Below are 19,220 nucleotides of genomic sequence, written 5' to 3' on the forward strand. Positions count from 1 at the left end.
AACCTAGGGAGCAGAAAAATTAGTGCAGATGGAGACATAGGATTCCAATCTGCAGCGCGTTGACTCTTTACTGCTCCTGTTGCTGCGTGACACTGGGCCTCAGATGATTGAAACAGGGGACACTTGATGTCGTTACCAACAGGCAAGGTGGTAAAACGGGTGCACCCACTTTAACCATCTGCCACTGACGATAAATATAGTGCCACAGTTGTCAGGCTCTGTCTGTACATACCACAGCCACATGGGTTAGCAAACAGAGGAGGTAAATGACATATGGATCGTTAAGTTACGTAAGAGCAGCGGCAATTTAAGTCGTTTTGTCTACGTCTAAATATGATACGTTTTCCAAGTAACCATTTGTTGCTATGGGGATGGACACAAGGGGGAAGTGAAACTCAGATGTACTGAGGCACCAGGACATGTATAGGTTTAAAAACATAGAAGGTAATGCAGGGATGCAAGTACAGCTGAGATGCTGTTTGGTCTGGTACCAGTCAGCAGCTGCAAACGAGAGAGGATGACAGGCTGATGCCCAAATATAGAGCATTACAGTAATTTAGCGGAGAGGAAATTGAGGCATTGGAGACAATCAGTAGTTCTTGGCAACTGTTCTCAACAGTGTCCATATGACTGTTAGGGCTGGGCAAGGCAATAATATAAATAATTATCGCATAAAACAAAAGTCCAATGTCGATATAATGCGTAACACATTGAGGAGATAGAACATGAAATCAATCGACCTCAGATTTGTCAAACGTTTTGCTGTTTATCAAGTGTTTGTCATTATCTGAAGAAGAGTTTAAAACCACAACCTTCATTCAGGAGCAAAAGTCAGTTTTTAGACTTAGTAATGTGACAAGTATCGACTCATTGTATCTTGATATAATTTCTGGCCATATCGCCCAGCGAAATTTTTGTATTGCTCGATCTGAGATGACAGAGATTTTGGCTTGAGCTTCACATCCTAGAAGTCAAGGAGAGAGTTATTAGTCAACAAGCTCTAATGGGAGGTAAACCTGACTGTCATCTGCATGTCATGGTTAAGAGATATTGTAGATATAGATTTTATTATTATATTTTATCGATATATAGTTTGCTTTGATTTTAGTCCCAAGTGATCACTGTTTCCTGTCTGTGCTACTTTAATGGCAGCCCACATGCAAACAGCCAGATTTCTTTGAGGGGGAAGGGGAGTGAAACAGACTAAAATTACAGAGTTGTGGGCTGCATGTGTGATAATCATGGGACACCAGTGAAATGTTCTTATCCAACTCCTACGTGGGGCTGACGATATTTAAAAACAACACAGTGGTGGCAGCGGCCTGAATCAATTGTTCCCATCAGCGAGCTCTGTTTTTAGAGTTGTGATGCCATGGTGTGTTTCATGATTTATGTCGTATGTTTGTGTCTGTCACAGGTTCATCTATGAAACCGACCACTTCAACGGAGTCGCTGAGCTGCTGGAAATCCTGGGAAGGTGAGTAACCATATGTGTTTAGGTGACTTAAAGTTGGTCATGTTGAAAATAGACAGAAAATGTATCATTTTTGATAGTTGATTATTGATCTAGTTATTTTTCAAGCGTAGTTTGTGTGGTTTGAGCTTCTTCCCTGTGAGGATTTGATATTTCTCTTTGTTATATATAAACCATTAAGTGAATATTCATTTTCATAATTATTAAAATTAATGAAATTAAGATTACAAAAATATATCTTCATAATGCTTTATAATTGTTTAGGGGTACACAGGATAGGTTGTTAGGTAAATATAATAGATACTTCCTCCAGTCACATTTGGCAATTCTGACATTTTATACTATTTTAATCATGTTTTCGTTTTTTAATCATCAGTATGAGCAGATCTGTTTTTTCTACCATAGTTTTGCTTTAGACAAAGTCCAGGGTTTAAGGTTTTAAATTGGCTTTTGCAGAAGTTGTCTTTCTGCTGATGTGGAAGACTTTTGCTCTCTCGCTGTCTCAAATAAAAGTTGCCTCAGGCCTCTTCTCTTCTACTTTGAATTCCCTTCATATTTCTTCTCCTCTTCGGAAGCTGGATATATTCACAGCTATGCTCTGCTCTCGACCTGCTGTCTTTGTCTTTTTTGCTGCTGTAATCTGACATTGTTCTGTTTTCCCTCTGTTTACAGTATCATCAACGGCTTTGCGTTGCCTCTGAAGGCAGAGCACAAACAGTTCCTGATGAAAGTGCTCATCCCGTTGCACACAGCTAAAGGACTGGCCCTTTTCCACGCACAAGTAGGAAAAACTCTCTTCGACATATCTATTATTCACTCATGACTCACATGAATGTTTGCTTCATATCCTGTGACACAATATGTTTGTTCGTTTGCTGTAGAAAAAAGATTTTAGAGAATTTATACAAACTGTCTTTAGTTGTTCTCTTAGCAGGATTTAACAGTCATGTAATCTCTGTACTACAGCACCGTCTAGTGGCTTTGAAATGTAAATGCAGCGGCTCTTTGACCTATTATTTGACAGTGTATTCTCAATGTATCACAGTGAGAAGTTATAAAATGATCGGAGTCCAGATTAAATATATTTGGACAGAAAAACGTTTTTCCCTTCAGACTCTTTTGCTGTCAATGACTCCTTCACAGTCTTTGACCCACAAACATTATATATATTTTTCGTGGTGACGCTCTCCCAGGATTCACTGCAGCGACCTTCAGCTGTGTTTGTTGTGGAGTCTCTCTGTCTTAAGTCAGGAGAGCTCCTTAGTCTAATTCAGGTGATTAATTCACCACTTCTTCACCCACCTCGAACTCTCGGGTCTATTCGGCTTTAAGTTTAGGATCCTTATCCTGGCGATTGATGAAGTGTCTCTCAGTGGTTTAGATTTATTTGACAATCAGAGCAGAGATGGCTCCTGTGAACCTCTGTCGTCCTGTTGCTTCTATCGGCAGTGAAATCATCAGTTAACGCCAGTGCCTCAGTTCCATCGGCTGCGGTTGCATCGTGTGACAGTCTTCACTGTTTTATGAAGTTATCGGGTGGATTTTCAGTGTTGTGGGTACAGACTGTACATTAATGTTTTCTTCTGTATCACTCAGCTGGCCTACTGTGTGGTGCAGTTCCTGGAGAAGGATCCCACCCTCACTGAACCGGTACTTTTTATTTAACTCATTCCTCCCACTCAAAGCTCAAAGTCTCAAGCACTAAATTAGTCAACACTGCAGATGAATTTGTAGCAGGTGCTCGTAACCACCCACTCAAACAGACTGTTTTTTTTACATTAAAGCGAAATTCTCTTCTATCTGTGCAGGTGATCCGTGGCCTGCTGAAGTTTTGGCCTAAAACCTGCAGCCAAAAAGAGGTACTCTGCATGTCTGTGTAAACACACATGGTTGATAACGTTCTGCTTCATACTCTAAACGTCTTATCGCTTTAGGTGATGTTTCTCGGTGAAATTGAGGAGATTCTGGATGTCATCGAGCCGACGCAATTCATCAAAATCCAGGAGCCGCTGTTCAAACAGATTTCTAGATGTGTGGCCAATCCACACTTTCAGGTGAGAATGAAAACAGAAACACACAGAAAATGCAGAGAGTTTGTTTCAGGCTTCAAATCATTCCACATCCATTTGACATCAAGGTCTGTAGAGGCTTTTGTCCTCTCGTCCATTCACACGCTCCTTTGTCAGCAGTGAAGCGTATTCGGCCTACGGATCATTAACCAGTTCATTCATTTCTCCATCTGTCTTACTGTTTTTGATTCTTTCTGTCTGTGTCCTCTCAGGTAGCAGAGCGAGCGCTTTACTTCTGGAATAACGAGTACATCCTCAGCCTCATCGAAGAGAACATAGACAGGGTCCTCCCCATCATGTTCGGTAGCCTCTACAGAATCTCCAAAGAGCACTGGAACCCGTATGTATTCAGGCTGATTTCACTATTATTCTCTATTATTAGTTGAACACTGTTACTGATGCCAGCGTCTCTCTGCAGGACAATCGTAGCTCTGGTCTATAACGTGCTGAAGACGTTGATGGAGATGAACTGTACTCTGTTTGATGAGCTGACGTCCTCCTATAAAGCAGATAGACAACGGTGAGTAACCGACACTTTGTGGTATTTAATTGGTATTTAAAATGGTCTTGAAATGTCTTAAACCCTTCAGAAACCCCCAATAGAGCTTTTTTTATTGCATATGTTCAACTAGAAGGGGTGCTTATAAAAGTGCTCACTAACAAAAAGTATTTAAAATGTTTTCCTCTCAGGGAGAAGAAGAAGGAGCAGGAGAGGGATGAGCTGTGGAAGAAGCTGGACGAGCTGAGACTCAGCGACAGCGCTCTGGTCCAGAACAACAGCCACGGGCTCCAGAACAACAATAACAACAACAACAACAACAATAGCAACAGTAGTAATAACGATGACACCGAGGACAAGAGCGCCGCTTCTGCTGCTGCCGTCCCCACAGACGACAAAGAGCCTGACGTCAGCGTGGCAGCCAATGAGAGCACTCCATGTGACAAATGACACCGGATGTTTTTTTATTCCGTAACGGTTTGACACCGTGTGCAGGACCGTCAGTGGAGGATTGACGGAGACGGAAAAACACAAATTACACCTCAGCAGTATATTACATCTACTTAGAGTGACTTAGAACGCCAGCATTTCTTTGGCAGAAAAAATTATATATATTTCAACCTAAGACTATTTTTGGATGTGACCGTGTGGCTACAGTATATTGTTTATTTGTCTGATCAAAGATTTATCCTTTCACATTTAGTTTCTTAACTGAAGAGGATTTTATTTGTTCTATTCATTGTATGATACACGGGGGCGGGCCGAAAAATAATTATGACTTGAATTCAATGTTTCCGATTGTGCTGCACTTAGACGAGCTGAATAGCTATTTAAAGATGTCTATTTTTTAAATGTGCTTTTCCCACTTGCTGCCAACACATGGGTGCAAAACCTTAAGGAAGAAATGAACTGCAGACTTTGGGAGTAGGTGGGGCAGTTGGGACCAGACCCATAGTTAAACAGTTAGTGTCCATTAGTGTGTAGTAAAGGGCTGTTGTCAGGAGCAGGAGACGCTAGGAGACGAATCTCTGGGGTTATGGGTGAATGAGGCCAAAGACGCGTTAAAAAAAAAAATAATCCCAGGTCTGGTTTGATAAATCGATGAATGACTCTAGTTGAGACTGCGCAGTTGAAACCGGTTCACGATTATTAGAGTAAATGTCATATTTGTTTGTGTTGCAGGTGTTGGTAAATATTTTTGTCTGAGCAAAACAGGAAGCTAATCGTTGTAACACAAGCCCGAGTCTGTGCATCGAGGTCCCACCGTTGCCGCACTCGACCAATCGTGAGTCAGGCTCGGCTGTCAATCAATATGTTTCACTCCGTTTTTATAGCATCAAATAACTAATTAAAACCAAACTTATTGGGAAAAAATCAATTGTGTGATAAGAAATACATAAAATGACAAATCATCTTTTACAAAAATAAGTATTTTGACTTTCTTGTCCCATCTGCTTACATGGAGGTCGGGTTTATGAGCTATAGTGCAGCCAGCCACTAGGGGGCGATCACGATGCTTTGGCTTCACTTTATGGGAGCTGTCATGTCATCCATCTTTATATACGGTCAATGATAAAGACAGCAAACTGTCCCAGTCAGGAAATAGTCTGGGTCATGACCCTTCTTTATGGTTTTTGTACAGATTAAATAAACAAGACTAGCTGGACCCCCTCTTCTTCATGCTAATCTAACTGTAGCTTCATTTTTCCTAAGAGGGATATTTGACCTTCATCAAACTCTCAGCAAGATAGCAAACATTTCCCCAAGCAATTGAAGTATTTGTAAATTTAAAAAAAAACTAACCTGAGACCTACAGTGCTATATTTTTCTAGAGCGTTGACGAGGCAAATCTTTTTTCTTTCCGATGCAGGATGTGCTCGAGTGTGTATTAGATGAGTGCGTATTTGTGTATATGTCAGTTTGGAGGCTACTTAAAGGGAAATGCCACTCAGTTTAATATTGTATGTACAGTGTGATGTCTCTGTGGTCTAGGAAAGTGCAGTCAGTGCTTATAGGAGCATAAATGTTAATCTCCATCAAAGCTGTTACCACCACCAAGCTTTTTCTTCTTTTTTTTTTTACAATTCACGCGACTGATTTTGTGTATCTGAGTTTCTATATCTAAACGATATCTAGAAATTCATTTTAACAGCAGAAAATCTTACAAGTAATCTTTAATCCTCTAATCATGACTTTATAACCTCGCATTCGCTTTTTACTCTCCGTGTTCTGATGTTGGAGGTGGACTAACGTGCTTATTGATGTAATCTGACTGCCACAGATCATAGGAAAGACCTCTGAGAGTTTGTTTGTTTAGTAGTTGAATGGTGTTCCCTCTGAGCCTGGGTGTGTCTGCTCTCTTAAGTTCATATTTAAGGTCCAGTCTTCTCTGATGCCTTTCTGTCAGTACAGCATTCCAGCCTCTGTGACGTTGAAAAAGAAGCCTGCGTGACGAACCTGTCTTCTGATCGCAGATCTTATTTAGGTTTCACCATCAAATAAAGTCTATTTTATCTTTGTACTCAAAACGGAACCATCAGCCTGTTCTGTTCTTTTCTTTTTTTTCCTGTGCAAATATTTGTTTACCTGCAGTTCATCATGAAGGTCACTAGGTGGTGCAAGATTATATGTTCTGCCTTTGGTCAGCACAAAGTTCCTGACCACTGCTTTATATATTATTCATAACAAATGCATTTCTTTGACCAGTAATCATTTCATTTGTGATAACAATGTTTCTTTTTCAAAATAACCCTGAGTCCAGCAGGAGAAAGAAGAAAAATAAAAACACAAAAACTGCACAAAAAAATCACATCTGTTGAAAATTAAAACATCTCATCCTGTGAGTCTAAAACTTTCAAGTTTTCATTTTACATCTGTACATTTTACAGATACACAATAAAAGGTTCTTCATTCATAATCCATCACCTTTAGAGAGAAACAATAACTGATATAGGAAGAAATAAAGTGACTCCAAACCATTTAGACTCTGATCTTGCTCCTGTGTGCAGCAGAGGTGTGGGAGACTTCTACATGTCTGTGCCCGAAGATCTATGTTTGGTTGAAAATGAAATCATGGTCAATTCACTTGGGGCACTTAGTGCAGTCAGATAAAAGCAGTAAAAGCGTCCAGCGTCTCTTGTGGGAATCGCACGTACAGTTTTGTGCCATGATTTGCAACATGTGACTCCACTTCAGGGCTGGCCAGTATCGGGTGTTTCTCTGGATCACTGAGCTCCACGACAAACACAGCACGTTTCCAGTATGTGTGACCAATATATTCACCATTATGTAATTTTGATCTATTCATGCACTCCTGTTGGACGGTTTTGTGTCTCTTCTGCTCGCTGATGAAGAATGAACAATAAAATACTCTTCTGTTTTCTACTTGTGACATAACTCAAGGCTGCAGAGCTGCTACTGAGAACAGACCTGTTTAAATAGAAAGATAATCAGATGGACAGAAAGACATTAGTAGACAGATAGACAGACAGATTAATAGATTAATAGGTAGACAGATAGGTAGACTGACCGACAGACAGATGGATAGACAGACAAGATATGACATGATTATGTGGTCTTTTTATGTTTTATTGCAGGGGTCTGGACATGCACTCAGGTTTTATTTTAAGAGCATCGTTATGCTCATGAACTGTGGCTTTCCAAAGTGGGAGCTGCAGGGCCAGTGCAAAAAAAAAAAGTGGAGTAAAGATTAAGTTGAGGTTAAATAGACCATCCGACAAACGAAAGGCAGTGCAAAATGTCCCATTTCTCAACATCCATTATCTACAGTTTATCCTTTGAGGGCCGTGGGGGCAGCTGCAGCCAATCTCAGCTGGTATTGGGTGAGAGCCGGGCTACACCAGCGTGTCACAGGGCCGACATATAGAGACAAGCAATCATTCAACCCAGGCCCGTGTCCCATCCCTCCAAAGATTTGTGAAAAACGATTTTGTTTGTGTAATCCTGTTGATAAAAGACTACAACTAACAAACCAGACAACCAAATAACCAGCCAGCCTTACAAATAAACAAACAAATAAACAAACAAACTTTTTAATTATAAAATTAAAAATCAACACAACAGGGAATTTATCAATTCAAGTATCCAGTGTTGTTTCCAGTCCTCACACAGGCTGCAGGGACACCTGTTCACCACCAGGACTCCACCTCTCCTCTGATCAGCTGGTACTCAGGGTTACCATGGCGACACTCCCGCCTCAATAAAAGAAAGTGAGCCTGCGTCCACACGCACACACACGCACGCACGCGCACACTTTTTTATCCTTTGGAGACAAGTCCACAGTTTTTAGCCGCAACAACCAATGTCTCTGAATGAAAACAGGACCGAGTTCACCTCCAAACTCTCCCCAGCTGCGGACACATGTGTGGGAGTGACCATCCTCTCTGTCGGTATGTACATCCAGCTTCACTTCCAGCTGCTCTGTGTACATCCAGCTTCTCTGTGTACATCCAGCTTCACTTCCAGCTGCTCTGTGTACATCCAGCTTCTCTGTGTACATCCAGCTTCACTTCCAGCTTCTCTGTGTACATCCAGCTTCACTTCCAGCTTCTCTGTGTACATCCAGCTTCACTTCCAGCTTCTCTGTGTACATCCAGCTTCTCTGTGTACATCCAGCTTCTCTGTGTACATCCAGCTTCACTTCCAGCTTCTCTGTGTACATCCAGCTTCACTTCCAGCTGCTCTGTGTACATCCAGCTTCTCTGTGTACATCCAGCTTCACTTCCAGCTTCTCTGTGTACATCCAGCTTCTCTGTGTACATCCAGCTTCACTTCCAGCTTCTCTGTGTACATCCAGCTTCACTTCCAGCTTCTCTGTGTACATCCAGCTTCACTTCCAGCTTCTCTGTGTACATCCAGCTTCTCTGTGTACATCCAGCTTCTCTGTGTACATCCAGCTTCACTTCCAGCTTCTCTGTGTACATCCAGCTTCACTTCCAGCTTCTCTGTGTACATCCAGCTTCACTTCCAGCTGCTCTGTGTACATCCAGCTTCTCTGTGTACATCCAGCTTCACTTCCAGCTTCTCTGTGACAAGCCACTCGTGTTCTATACTGACCAGAAACTGTGAAGATGTGATCTGTGCTGTTAAAAACTGACACTGGAGCGATTATAATGTAGAGGTGAGAACTTTTAATTGGAGGAAAAGGAAAATGGATTCACAATAATACTTCCAGCAAAGTGAAGCTTGATAGGTTGTAAAAATGTGTTTGACAACATATTTCCCCCAAAAGACCGCCTGTCGTGTTCAGTGCATTTAAAAACAATTATTTGAACTCGAATTTAAAATACAGTTTTGTTGTTTTCAATAATGAAATACAGAGGGTAAATTAATTGTGTTATTTGTTATTGCCAGTTATTTATTTTTTTACAGTTGCATAAATGCTTCATGTGTAAATGTATAAAGTCGTTCTAAGGAAATGTCAGCCAAATCTAGCTTTTAGCATAAATGTGTTCAGATGAAATTGAACTAAAGTCTGTTTGTGAAGCTTCATGGTCAAACAACCGTGATGAAGGTTTTCCATTGATTTACATGCTCTTGTTACTAATTCATCACTCAATGCGCTAATTACACTTAAGTTGGAATAATTACACCAAGGAGTGTGTATGTGTGTTTCAGTAATGCCACTTTAACTGTTGATATGTAAAGTAATTGTTCTGCCGGCTGCTGTGACACAGAGCTTAAAAAAAGCATTTCAGGTTTAAAAATAAAATGTACATATGAGGAATATTAAATTAAACTAATATCCTGTAGATTTGTGTGCACGGAGCAATTTCCGGTTATATGTTCAGGACACATTTTATCTGTTTCCCCGTCAGTTTTCTTTCATCACAGAAGAAACAAACACAATCTCATTATCTTAGTGTTTCTTTCCTTTTGATGATATTCTGGATGTTTATAGTGCCCATTAATGTGCAATTTAATAAGACATTTATATGAATATTATGAATATTTGCACACTTGGCCGAGGTGGGAGAAAAACGTCGCCTCTACAAAGGCACAATGCCACAAAGTGCAATGAAGCATGTGACTTCAAAACGTCCACTGAGGCTTCTGCTCCACGGATCCATTTGACAAGTATCTAGAGTTTCTGTTAGCGACGCATTTATATGGAGACGTGCTGTCAACCAACAAAAAACTCACAGACCCCCCCCCCCCCCCACTGCTGCACTTCATGACGAAAATGAGCAATGTAGTTTATTTTAAGCTGATCCCTCATAAATCGCAGTAGTAGTTCACCAAATGTGTAACAGTCCGCATCCATAACAAATGCTCTGTTTATTCCTGTGTGAGTAGCAGAAACATAAATAATACATAACAGCATCAGTTGGTTGATGTCAAGAGACAAAGACCAAAGACAAGAGGAAGTCAGATCATGTGACACAGGTGTTAAGCGCATATACAGGGAGGAGACGTGATGTAGATGGATACGAGACAGGATGAGATGCGGTGACCTATATCGCTGGTGATGTCCACCATAGGATCGGGGAACATTAGCCCTAATGGCTGTGCTGTTGTATGATTGAGGTGTTGTGTGGCGAGTGCGACTCGTGTGAGTGTAGTGTAAAGAGCTTCTAGCAGTCGATGCATCTTGAGAAGTGTTTTCTATAAATACCCTACATACACCATTAGATAAGATGGTCCTGTATTAGTGTCACAACAGGAAGTAAGCATCAGGTGTTAATGACAAAAGGTCACAGTTTGTTTCCCGTTTCAAAGTCTGAGCAGCTTCAACCACATGTTCAGTATTATTACCGTGAAGGTCCTGTAATCTAGACCAAGTACTTAAACAACATAAAATGTATTTATTTCTCTGTGAAATTCATCGCCATGTTTTTAACAGTAGCCCAAACTGGACAAACTGAACACCTTTTGAGTTTTTATGACAACTAAAGGCTCTTTCATGTTCGGTAGGGGAGGGTGAGGTGAGGGGTATTCAGCTGCAACATGCAACTTCACCACTAGATGTCACTAGATTCTACACACTGGACCTTTAAGAGCCATATAATCCCCGAATTGGAGGGAACCAAAACAATGCTTAAAGGAGCAGGGGTTCACCACAGGAACGGAAACATCCAAGCTAATGTGTCTTTGTGGTAGTTGATTGCTAACGTGTTCACCACATTAACGTCCATATGCTCATTTTGTGTTTTCAAGACATAATTTGTTACTTGTTTCCCTCTGGTCTTCTTTGCCCCCCCCCCTGTAGTTCTGCTCTCTGTTCTCGGCAATGGGCTGGTCCTGGTCATCTGTTACCGCAGGAGGAAGAAGATGGTGGGCTCGGAGCTGCTGTGCGTCAACCTGGCCGTGGTCGACTTCCTCTGCTGCATCTGCTTCTACCCGCTCTCTGTCATGTCCTCTTTCCACCACGCGTGGCTGGGGGGGAACGTCACGTGCGTTTACTACGGCTTCGGCTGCTTCATCTTCGGACTGTGCAGCATGTTCACCATCACCGCCATCAGCATCACGCGCTACCTGAAGACCTGCTACAGCTTGCTTTACAGTGAGCTGCGTTTTATCGAAGCGATTGCATGGCATAAAAGAAAATTTTAATAAAAATATCCTGGGAAAGACTAAAAGAATATATATGTAAATAAAACAATGCGGAAATATAATAAAAAATGACCCTATTTATTTCATTTAAATTATTATTAATTGAATTGATTTATTATTATTTAATTTATATAGAGATATTCATAATTTTTTTCCTGTGCTTCTCCTGTTGCGTTTGCTATTCCTTATAGCATATAAAATACGTTTTGTTCACCTTTACAGCCGTGCATTCGGATGGAGCTAACATCCGCATAGCGTGCTGTGCCACCTGGGTGGTGGCCACCGTGTGGTCCAGCTTGCCCCTCTTTGGCTGGGGCGAGTACGTTCCCGAGCCTTATGGACTGTCCTGCACTATCGCCTGGAGGGGTTATCACACCTCGGCAAAGGACGCCTTCTACGTCATCTGCACCTTCGCCTTCTTCACGCTGGTCCCCATGCTCCTCATCGTGGTGCCCCAGTGTCAGATCCTCTACCAGGTGTCCAGCTTCTCCTACTCGCTGTCCACCAGAGGCATCCGCAACAACCTGCGGCAGACTGAAAAACGTCTCTCTGTGGTCAGTGACGTGAGAAGAACGTCACTTATGTGCATTGTAGTTTATGTTAGTTATGCCACATGTATGAGAACCTGTGAATCAACTTGACACAGTAAAACTTGACACTCTTGACTTGATATGGGACTTGACAGCATTAACAGTATAAAGTTTTGACCTGGAATAGTGTTAAGCCGTATTAGGACATGCAGATAAAGTCCGGAGAGTTTTCCTTTCACACATGCACAACACAGTGGGAGGTTTTCTGCACAGACGTGTTCACAACAGCATCAAATCCTCTGCACTACTCAGGTGAGAGGTGGAGCAGCCGGGTGCAGCAGACAGAGGCAGGAAGTGACGTATTAACTCCGCCGCAGAGGTCATGTGATCATGTTTATAGCACCTCGACACCAGTGTCGGCTCTTATCACCATAAACTCTCTTGACATCTTCGTCTGTGTCTTCTACGTGTGTGTCGCGCTTTTTCACCGGGAGATATTTCTTTTCTTTTCTTTTTCGTCTGTTGCTTGTTAGAAGCGTCATCAACCGACTTGACTTCGGGGACTTTACTTGCTTGAGGTATGAAAGACTCGACTTGATGTGAGACCTGAAGCAAAAACATGTGACCTGGTAGAATTCTGGTATAAAAAGCAGCTTGACCTGGTTGGAGAGTTGCTTTGACAAGGCTCATGACGTAATGTGGGATCGAACTTGTCCTAAATTACTTACTTGGTTCAGACTTGCACTGATGATGGTTGTGGCTTGACTCTGACTCTTTGACAAGACTTGGCTTCCTTCATTTATCCTTCATTTGATCTGTTGCTTTGCGTGTACACGTCTGTTTCTGTGTTTTAATTATGACATATTTGCAGAATATTTTTGGTATTCGTTCTGCATCATCCGTGTGACAAATCCCTGCATTGTTCATTAAGCATTAATAAAGCTTTAAAAACCCTAAGTAAATGGCGCCTTATCACTAAGTGATGCAATGTTGTTTCTGCTTTTCTGTACTTTGACCGTGTGACCAATGCTGTCATTGTTCTTGAGACCAGTCATTATTCACATGACTTGACAGGAAAAGATTGACAACGTGATGATTGCTTCTGTTTTTCTGAAGAAAGAAGTCTCACGGGTCACTGTTGTACGTGACAACCTTTGTAACACCATGAAAAATGATTAATACGTTTTTTCCAGTCTAGTCACTTTCTGTTATCTGTTGTTTCCTCTTCCAGATGTTTTTCTGCATCAGCCTGGGTTTTGTGATCGCCTGGGCCCCGTATGCTGTTGTGTCCTTCCTCTTCATTTTCCACAAGGAGCACAGGTACATGACTCCCGGGGGCTTCGTTTTCCCGGCCCTCTTCGCCAAAAGCTCCCACGTCTACAACCCCCTCATCTACTTCTACTTCAACAAGACTTTCCAGCGGGAGCTGCGCTGTCTGCTCCTCTCAATCTACTCTAAGCTCGGGGGGAACCAAGTGGGGGTCCACATCGGTGCGGGCCACCAAGCCCCGTTCCCCATCCACATTCAGCTCCAGGAACGAGGCTGCGTCCAAAAGAGGAACTTTGGCTTGTCTCAGGACAGAACTCACAGTAAGACCAAGATCAAAGACAAAGTGGTGTACGCCAGTGGCTGTCGGCCGGTGTATGTCTGCTGGGGCTCCACATCCAAAGACCCCCCAATCACCTCGAACAATAAACCTGCCAACTGCCCACCTGTCTCTATATGACTTGTGAATATATGACTAATGAAGGTTAAATCACAGACAAGCTGGTCCTGGGTTGTGTCAAATAATCAGGCTCCATAATAATGTGGAAGGGAGCATGTCTGGGAAATTGAGCAGCTGTCTGCAGCGCGACAGCCTGTTCAACCCTCAGATCACTACAATCTCCAGAAGTAAAAGGAAGCAGCTGGTCATGTGCGAGCCGGTGTAAACAAGAAGTAGATTGTCTACTCTGTTTTAGGTGCTCGAAAAAACTAAATGTTGCAGCAGGGATGTGTTTTTAAACTAAAAACGTAGTCGTGTGGATGTAGCCACAGAAAGACAACCTCTCGCTCAGTGGATGTTTGTTTGCCAGGTGTTAATAATGGACCAGTTCCATTTAGGTGACGTGCTAGTGACGTCCAGTTTTCATTGTGCGGGATTGTTTTCACCATTTTCTGATATTTTAGAGTGAAGATGATTAATCATTGATAATAAAAGTTGTGAGTTGCATCATCATGTCAATATCTAAGTCATAATTACAACAGAGAAACTCTCACTGGGGTAAAGCTTTGATATGTTCAACTTGGGCTTTAAAGAACAGAGAAATGCTTAAAAACCAAACATTATATGTTATATGGACTTCTCAAATCTGACAAAGATAAATTGTGTAAAAGTTTAATGGACGTGGTGTTATATTGTCGATACACAGTATTTTGTTGTGAATGTTCACAGGTTGTAAACATGGACGTCTTTATCGTCTCTACCATCCGTACCACATGATGTGAACGTCGTCCGAGAAAGGTCTATTTTATCCAGGACAGTGCTTTATTAGTGATGTTGTCTATGTATTCATGCTGCCATTCAATGTTTCAGCAAATTGTGTCTTGCACTGCTTGCACAATTGTGTTATTGAAGTAATAATAAGTATAATTATGAGCAAAGGACTGGCTCAGTGTGTGAGCTTGAACTGTTTGATCTTCACATTCGTATTAGTATTCATAGTATCCTTTGAACCCTGTGCTCGTTCTGTCCTTCACGCTCTACATGTACTTCTGACCATATGCTGAAGTAGCAAACATAGATAAATATATATTATAAGTTTATATTTTCCTCAAAACACCGATGTGGTGTTAATAATAACAATGATAGTAATAATTTAGCCAATTATTCCACATTTTAACTACAAACCAATACTGACACGCACATGCTGACTGTCAAAAATCACATTACTGTAAGTTCATGTTTCTATAATGTAGAGAAATTAAACACCCTCCAAAAAAAATGTATGTAGAAAACTGTGAATGATACATCCATTTAAAAAGAGAAGAATAAAACTGCTTGACACCAGGAAATCTCCCACATCGCTCTTTTGTGCTTCTAATTTCTTGCTCCTCAGCGTGAGTCACTAAATTGCTTCATGCCTGTTAATGGACGGCTGATTAGTATTTTGGTTCTCTGTCGGTGTGTGTGTGTGTGTGTGTGTGTGTGTGTGTGTGTGTGTGTGCGCGTGTGTTTTAGAAGTGATTATCATGACAAAGAAATGCAATTAGGGCTTGTTATCTTACAGTTTAACCATAAACTTTACTATACATAACAACAAATGAAAAGAAAACACCACCAAATATATAGAACGTGAAATAAGAAAAATAAACTTGTAAACATAAATACAATATCTTTTCTGCACACAGATTTAAATATGTCTCTTAAAGACCTATAATAATCAGTCGGGCTCTAATATAAATATCCCTTGAGGACATCTGAGGACAGGTCATGTTTACACGTTAGACGGGCTGGGAGTTTCACAAAAGGTTCACAGTGATGAATACACAAAATCACTCCAGAAAATAACGATGTGCGATCCCTGTCAGCAGCTAATTTGAAGATGAAGTGGGAAATGACGTCCCTCACACATGGTCAATTTGCAGGTGTGGTAAGGCGGAGGTGCTGCCAAACGTATCCGGCCACAACTCATCCACACACACACCCGTGCACACAAAGCAAACGAGCTGATTTGAGGAACCAAACGTGACAAAGATGGTGACATTTCAATTTCACGTGGCACCAGAGGAAAGTCTGGAGAGATACGGTGTCAGACTGTCCCAATGAAAGGTCTTTAAAGATGAGCAGTGAGATGTTGAGCCAGGCTTTGTGTATGTGCTACTGATTATGTAACCTCTCGACAATAGGCTGCATTGATGAGCTGCAGAGCAACACAATGTTTTCTTCCACCGTCCGAATCCGACTTATAATTGCATTTCCCTGTGCGAACTTCCCATAGGGTTTCACAGAGACTTTACCACAGGGACATACACTCACCCAAAATGAAGTGGTTTTAAAAGCATTGACTGGTTTTCAGAGGCAGGGCTGAGCTCAGGTTGGTGGATGTAAAAGTCTGCGTCTGGAAAAGCTGTAAATAGAAGCTCATCTGTCTGTAGCAGCCAAAGGACACTGACCATAACTCACATCTCAAAAAAATGGAAGCCTGTCTCAAAAGCAGAATCCATTAAAGTAAAGACGCATGAAAATTTTTTAATTGAGGCCATTACAGTAAATGGAATACGTCTGTAGAATAAGTGTAGCCATTACTGCCACTCCGACCGACGGCCAAAACGGGGACCTACTCAGAATAGGCTCCATGCTGAGCGCTTGACTGGAAGGAAACAGCACTAAATGTCCTCCAGGACCGGGGCCAACTCAAAACACTAATAACAAAAGGCCAATAGGGCTGTTTGTTTGTTTGGATGTGCTCCTGCTGACAAGGTACAAGTGGAGTTCGCATGTTTTCGTCCAAATAGTCACGTTAAATGGAAACAAACAGTGATCGATGTACTGAATCATTAAAACCAGTGAGGGAGTTTGATATGTAGCTGTGGGCTTTTTGTTTGTTCCGGCAAAATTAGCTGAGTTACTTTATGTTAAATAATAACCAACCAACCAGCCAACAAACCAACCAACCAGCCAACCAACCAGCCATTTAACCCACCAACTAACCAACCAACCATCCATCCAACCAACCAACCAACCAACCAACCAAAAACATAACCTTGGTGGAGGTAAATGTCTACTGCTATTTCAGATGATGAGAAAAACCAAAACCTATGAGGTCATTCATGATCTGTGCAATGATTAAGATTTTAGCCGCCCCCCCTGTGGTCTGCATTCAAGTCTTTAATCATCCCTCCTTTGTGCGCTAACGTCAAGCTGTCCGTTTCAGAGCACGCTTTTCTACATGACAAGGAAGCGTTGATGTGCATTGATTTTACATCAATGACCATGTTCGCATAATCAAGAGTTGAATTGCATGTTCTACAGGCATCGCCCCCCCCCCCCCCCCGGCTGGAAGTGTGTCGGTTAGACTACAAGCGTGATTGTATGATCCACATGCACTCAGACTTGGAGAAATTAAATTCTCTGACACTTCTTATAGGGTGAAGCTGCTTGTCTATTATCCTCCTCAGCTCAGACTCACCAGATAAAGAGAGAGAGAGAGAGAGAGAGAGAGAGAGAGAGAGAGAGAGTATTGATTCTGTCGTTAGGGCTCGAGCACGGAATGGTGCGATGTTCCTTACGTTCCATCATTTGTTTTCAGGCTAAAAAAGGATTGAGAATTTCCGGAGTTTTCTTCAATCACTGTGGTTTCAGCTTTGCTGCTAATTTGCAAACATGATGTGGACAAAACAACTGGCCTCCCACCATCCGATCGTTCGGAAATTTCATGTGTTTGATAAAAAGTCCCGGCCTGAAGACTTTCACCGGCCACATTCACCAAGCTTGGTGGGAATATCTCTTGGGAACTGAAAGGTCAAACTAAAATATGGTCTGAAACCCACTTTTCTATATATCACTGTAAAAATAAAGCCTCTGATGCTTTCCACCACATACATGTGCTGATTAATTCCCACATCACAACACTCTGCTTCTTAATGAAGGAACCAAAGGTAACAGCACGACATCTGCAACGCCCCTTGACGTGCATTAAGGTGCGAGGGCCCTTCTACGCCGCTTGCAGCTTTGATTTAATTTGATTATGTAGGGCGAAGTTGCTTTTGCATCTTTGGCTGATGAATGGCACAACATTACTTAATACTCCTAATTCAAACAGACAACCCATTCCACATAACAGCTTCATCGTTAAGAATGTTTTTTGCACATCTTTTAATAACAGACACTGACAAATTGTTGGAGCGTTTTCCAGTTCGCAGAAAATTGTGTTTATAGGCTATAGGATGCCAAACTCCCTCCTCATCATGTTTGTGTCATTTCTAGGACAACGTGTTGGCTGGACAACTCCCCACAAAGAACTGTGAATGTCTGATCGTGATGAACTGAGTAGCTCCAAACACGCTACCTCTACACTACAAGTGGGCTTGAGACTCTATTCTTCCCTGAGGAGTCATACATCAAACATAGATGAGTGGAGTGTGTTCCCGCTCCTCTGCATAATAAAACAGCTGCAGCCGCTGCATTCGGCTGCCGGTGAGACGTGAGAACACAAACCTAGTGATCATCAGTATACGCATGAATGAACTGCTTGTGAAATAATGTATTCTTTTCCATTTCAAGGTGAAGAGCCGTGTGTATGTTGGTCTATTGACACACATTCAGTTCCAAACAAAAGCTTATACTCAATGAAAGGTATTTTATAATCAGATGATGTGAATGACATCATCATGAGGTCCAAACCAAATAGAGTCACAAGCTGCATCTTATTCAGATTAAACAATCATTCACCATCATGTGTTGCCTCTCTGACACTTTTCCTTTTGTTGTTGAACTCACTTGTTGCTGTCGGTTGAAGTTTGTGTGTTTAACACTGTAGTGTAATTTATAATCGCCAAAGCAAACTGCACTAGTTATTTGTGAGTAGGTCTGTGTGTGTACACCTATTCATGTGAGTATGGGGGGGCGATCTGTGAGACCCTCTTTTTCCGTACACACTGGCTGTCACAGCATCTCACCCTCGTTAGCCCAGAAATGGGGACGAGGCGGCCGGGGCCTGATGGGACGCACGGCGATCTCATTATGAGAGGAAGCAGCCCAACTGGAGCGTAACAGGACAGGCCGGGCGTGAGGGCTGGATGAAGGGGGTTTCGGGAGGAGGGGACCTGGCTCGGATCAGACTGGCACTGTGGGTCCAGGTCAGGCACAAAAACCCATCTCCTCTTTTGTGTGCCAGCCGGGCCTCCATTGTTCTAAGCCTCATTAGCGCCAGTTAGAAGAAGCTGTAGTGCAGGACGGGAGGCGTCATTCTGCACCCGCTGCCTTGCTCAGGTCACAGCAGAGCCCTCGAACTGGGACGCAAACTGCTTCTCCTCGACTTTGCAGAGGGAAAAGCTGCCGACTGACTTCTCAAAGTACAGTGTGGAACGGTGGG

At 42.1% G+C, this 19,220-nt stretch overlaps 2 protein-coding genes across 2 annotated transcripts in view; both read left to right on the top strand.

The window, feature by feature from the left end:
• ppp2r5a (protein phosphatase 2, regulatory subunit B', alpha isoform) overlaps positions 1-6,575 on the top strand; it is a 31,669-nt gene extending 25,094 nt beyond the window's left edge. The window contains exons 6-13 of the mRNA XM_034579698.1: positions 1,418-1,477; positions 2,147-2,255; positions 3,071-3,124; positions 3,283-3,333; positions 3,409-3,528; positions 3,756-3,883; positions 3,962-4,063; positions 4,234-6,575. Coding sequence (XP_034435589.1) covers positions 1,418-1,477; positions 2,147-2,255; positions 3,071-3,124; positions 3,283-3,333; positions 3,409-3,528; positions 3,756-3,883; positions 3,962-4,063; positions 4,234-4,492 — 883 coding nt within the window. The 3' untranslated portion in view covers positions 4,493-6,575. The remainder of the gene's footprint in view (positions 1-1,417; positions 1,478-2,146; positions 2,256-3,070; positions 3,125-3,282; positions 3,334-3,408; positions 3,529-3,755; positions 3,884-3,961; positions 4,064-4,233) is intronic.
• Positions 6,576-8,117: 1,542 nt separating this feature from the next.
• opn8c (opsin 8, group member c) lies at positions 8,118-14,092 on the top strand. Its single transcript, XM_034580423.1, has 4 exons — positions 8,118-8,451; positions 11,271-11,564; positions 11,837-12,168; positions 13,376-14,092. The coding sequence occupies exons 1-4, from the start codon at positions 8,364-8,366 to the stop codon at positions 13,868-13,870; spliced, it is 1,209 nt and encodes a 402-aa protein (XP_034436314.1). The 5' UTR covers positions 8,118-8,363; the 3' UTR covers positions 13,871-14,092.
• Positions 14,093-19,220: the final 5,128 nt, after the last annotated feature.

Source organism: Hippoglossus hippoglossus, chromosome 24 (genome assembly GCF_009819705.1).
Source record: "Hippoglossus hippoglossus isolate fHipHip1 chromosome 24, fHipHip1.pri, whole genome shotgun sequence".
Taxonomy (NCBI): Eukaryota; Metazoa; Chordata; class Actinopteri; order Pleuronectiformes; family Pleuronectidae; genus Hippoglossus; species Hippoglossus hippoglossus.

Bases quoted from the DNA above. Each gene is read 5' to 3' on its own strand.
- opn8c (XM_034580423.1), top strand. From the start codon at position 8,364: ATGTCTCTGAATGAAAACAGGACCGAGTTCACCTCCAAACTCTCCCCA. The intron at 8,452-11,270 runs GTATGTACATCC...CCCCCCCTGTAG, and splicing joins AGTGACCATCCTCTCTGTCG to TTCTGCTCTCTGTTCTCGGC. The intron at 11,565-11,836 runs GTGAGCTGCGTT...TCACCTTTACAG, and splicing joins CTGCTACAGCTTGCTTTACA to CCGTGCATTCGGATGGAGCT.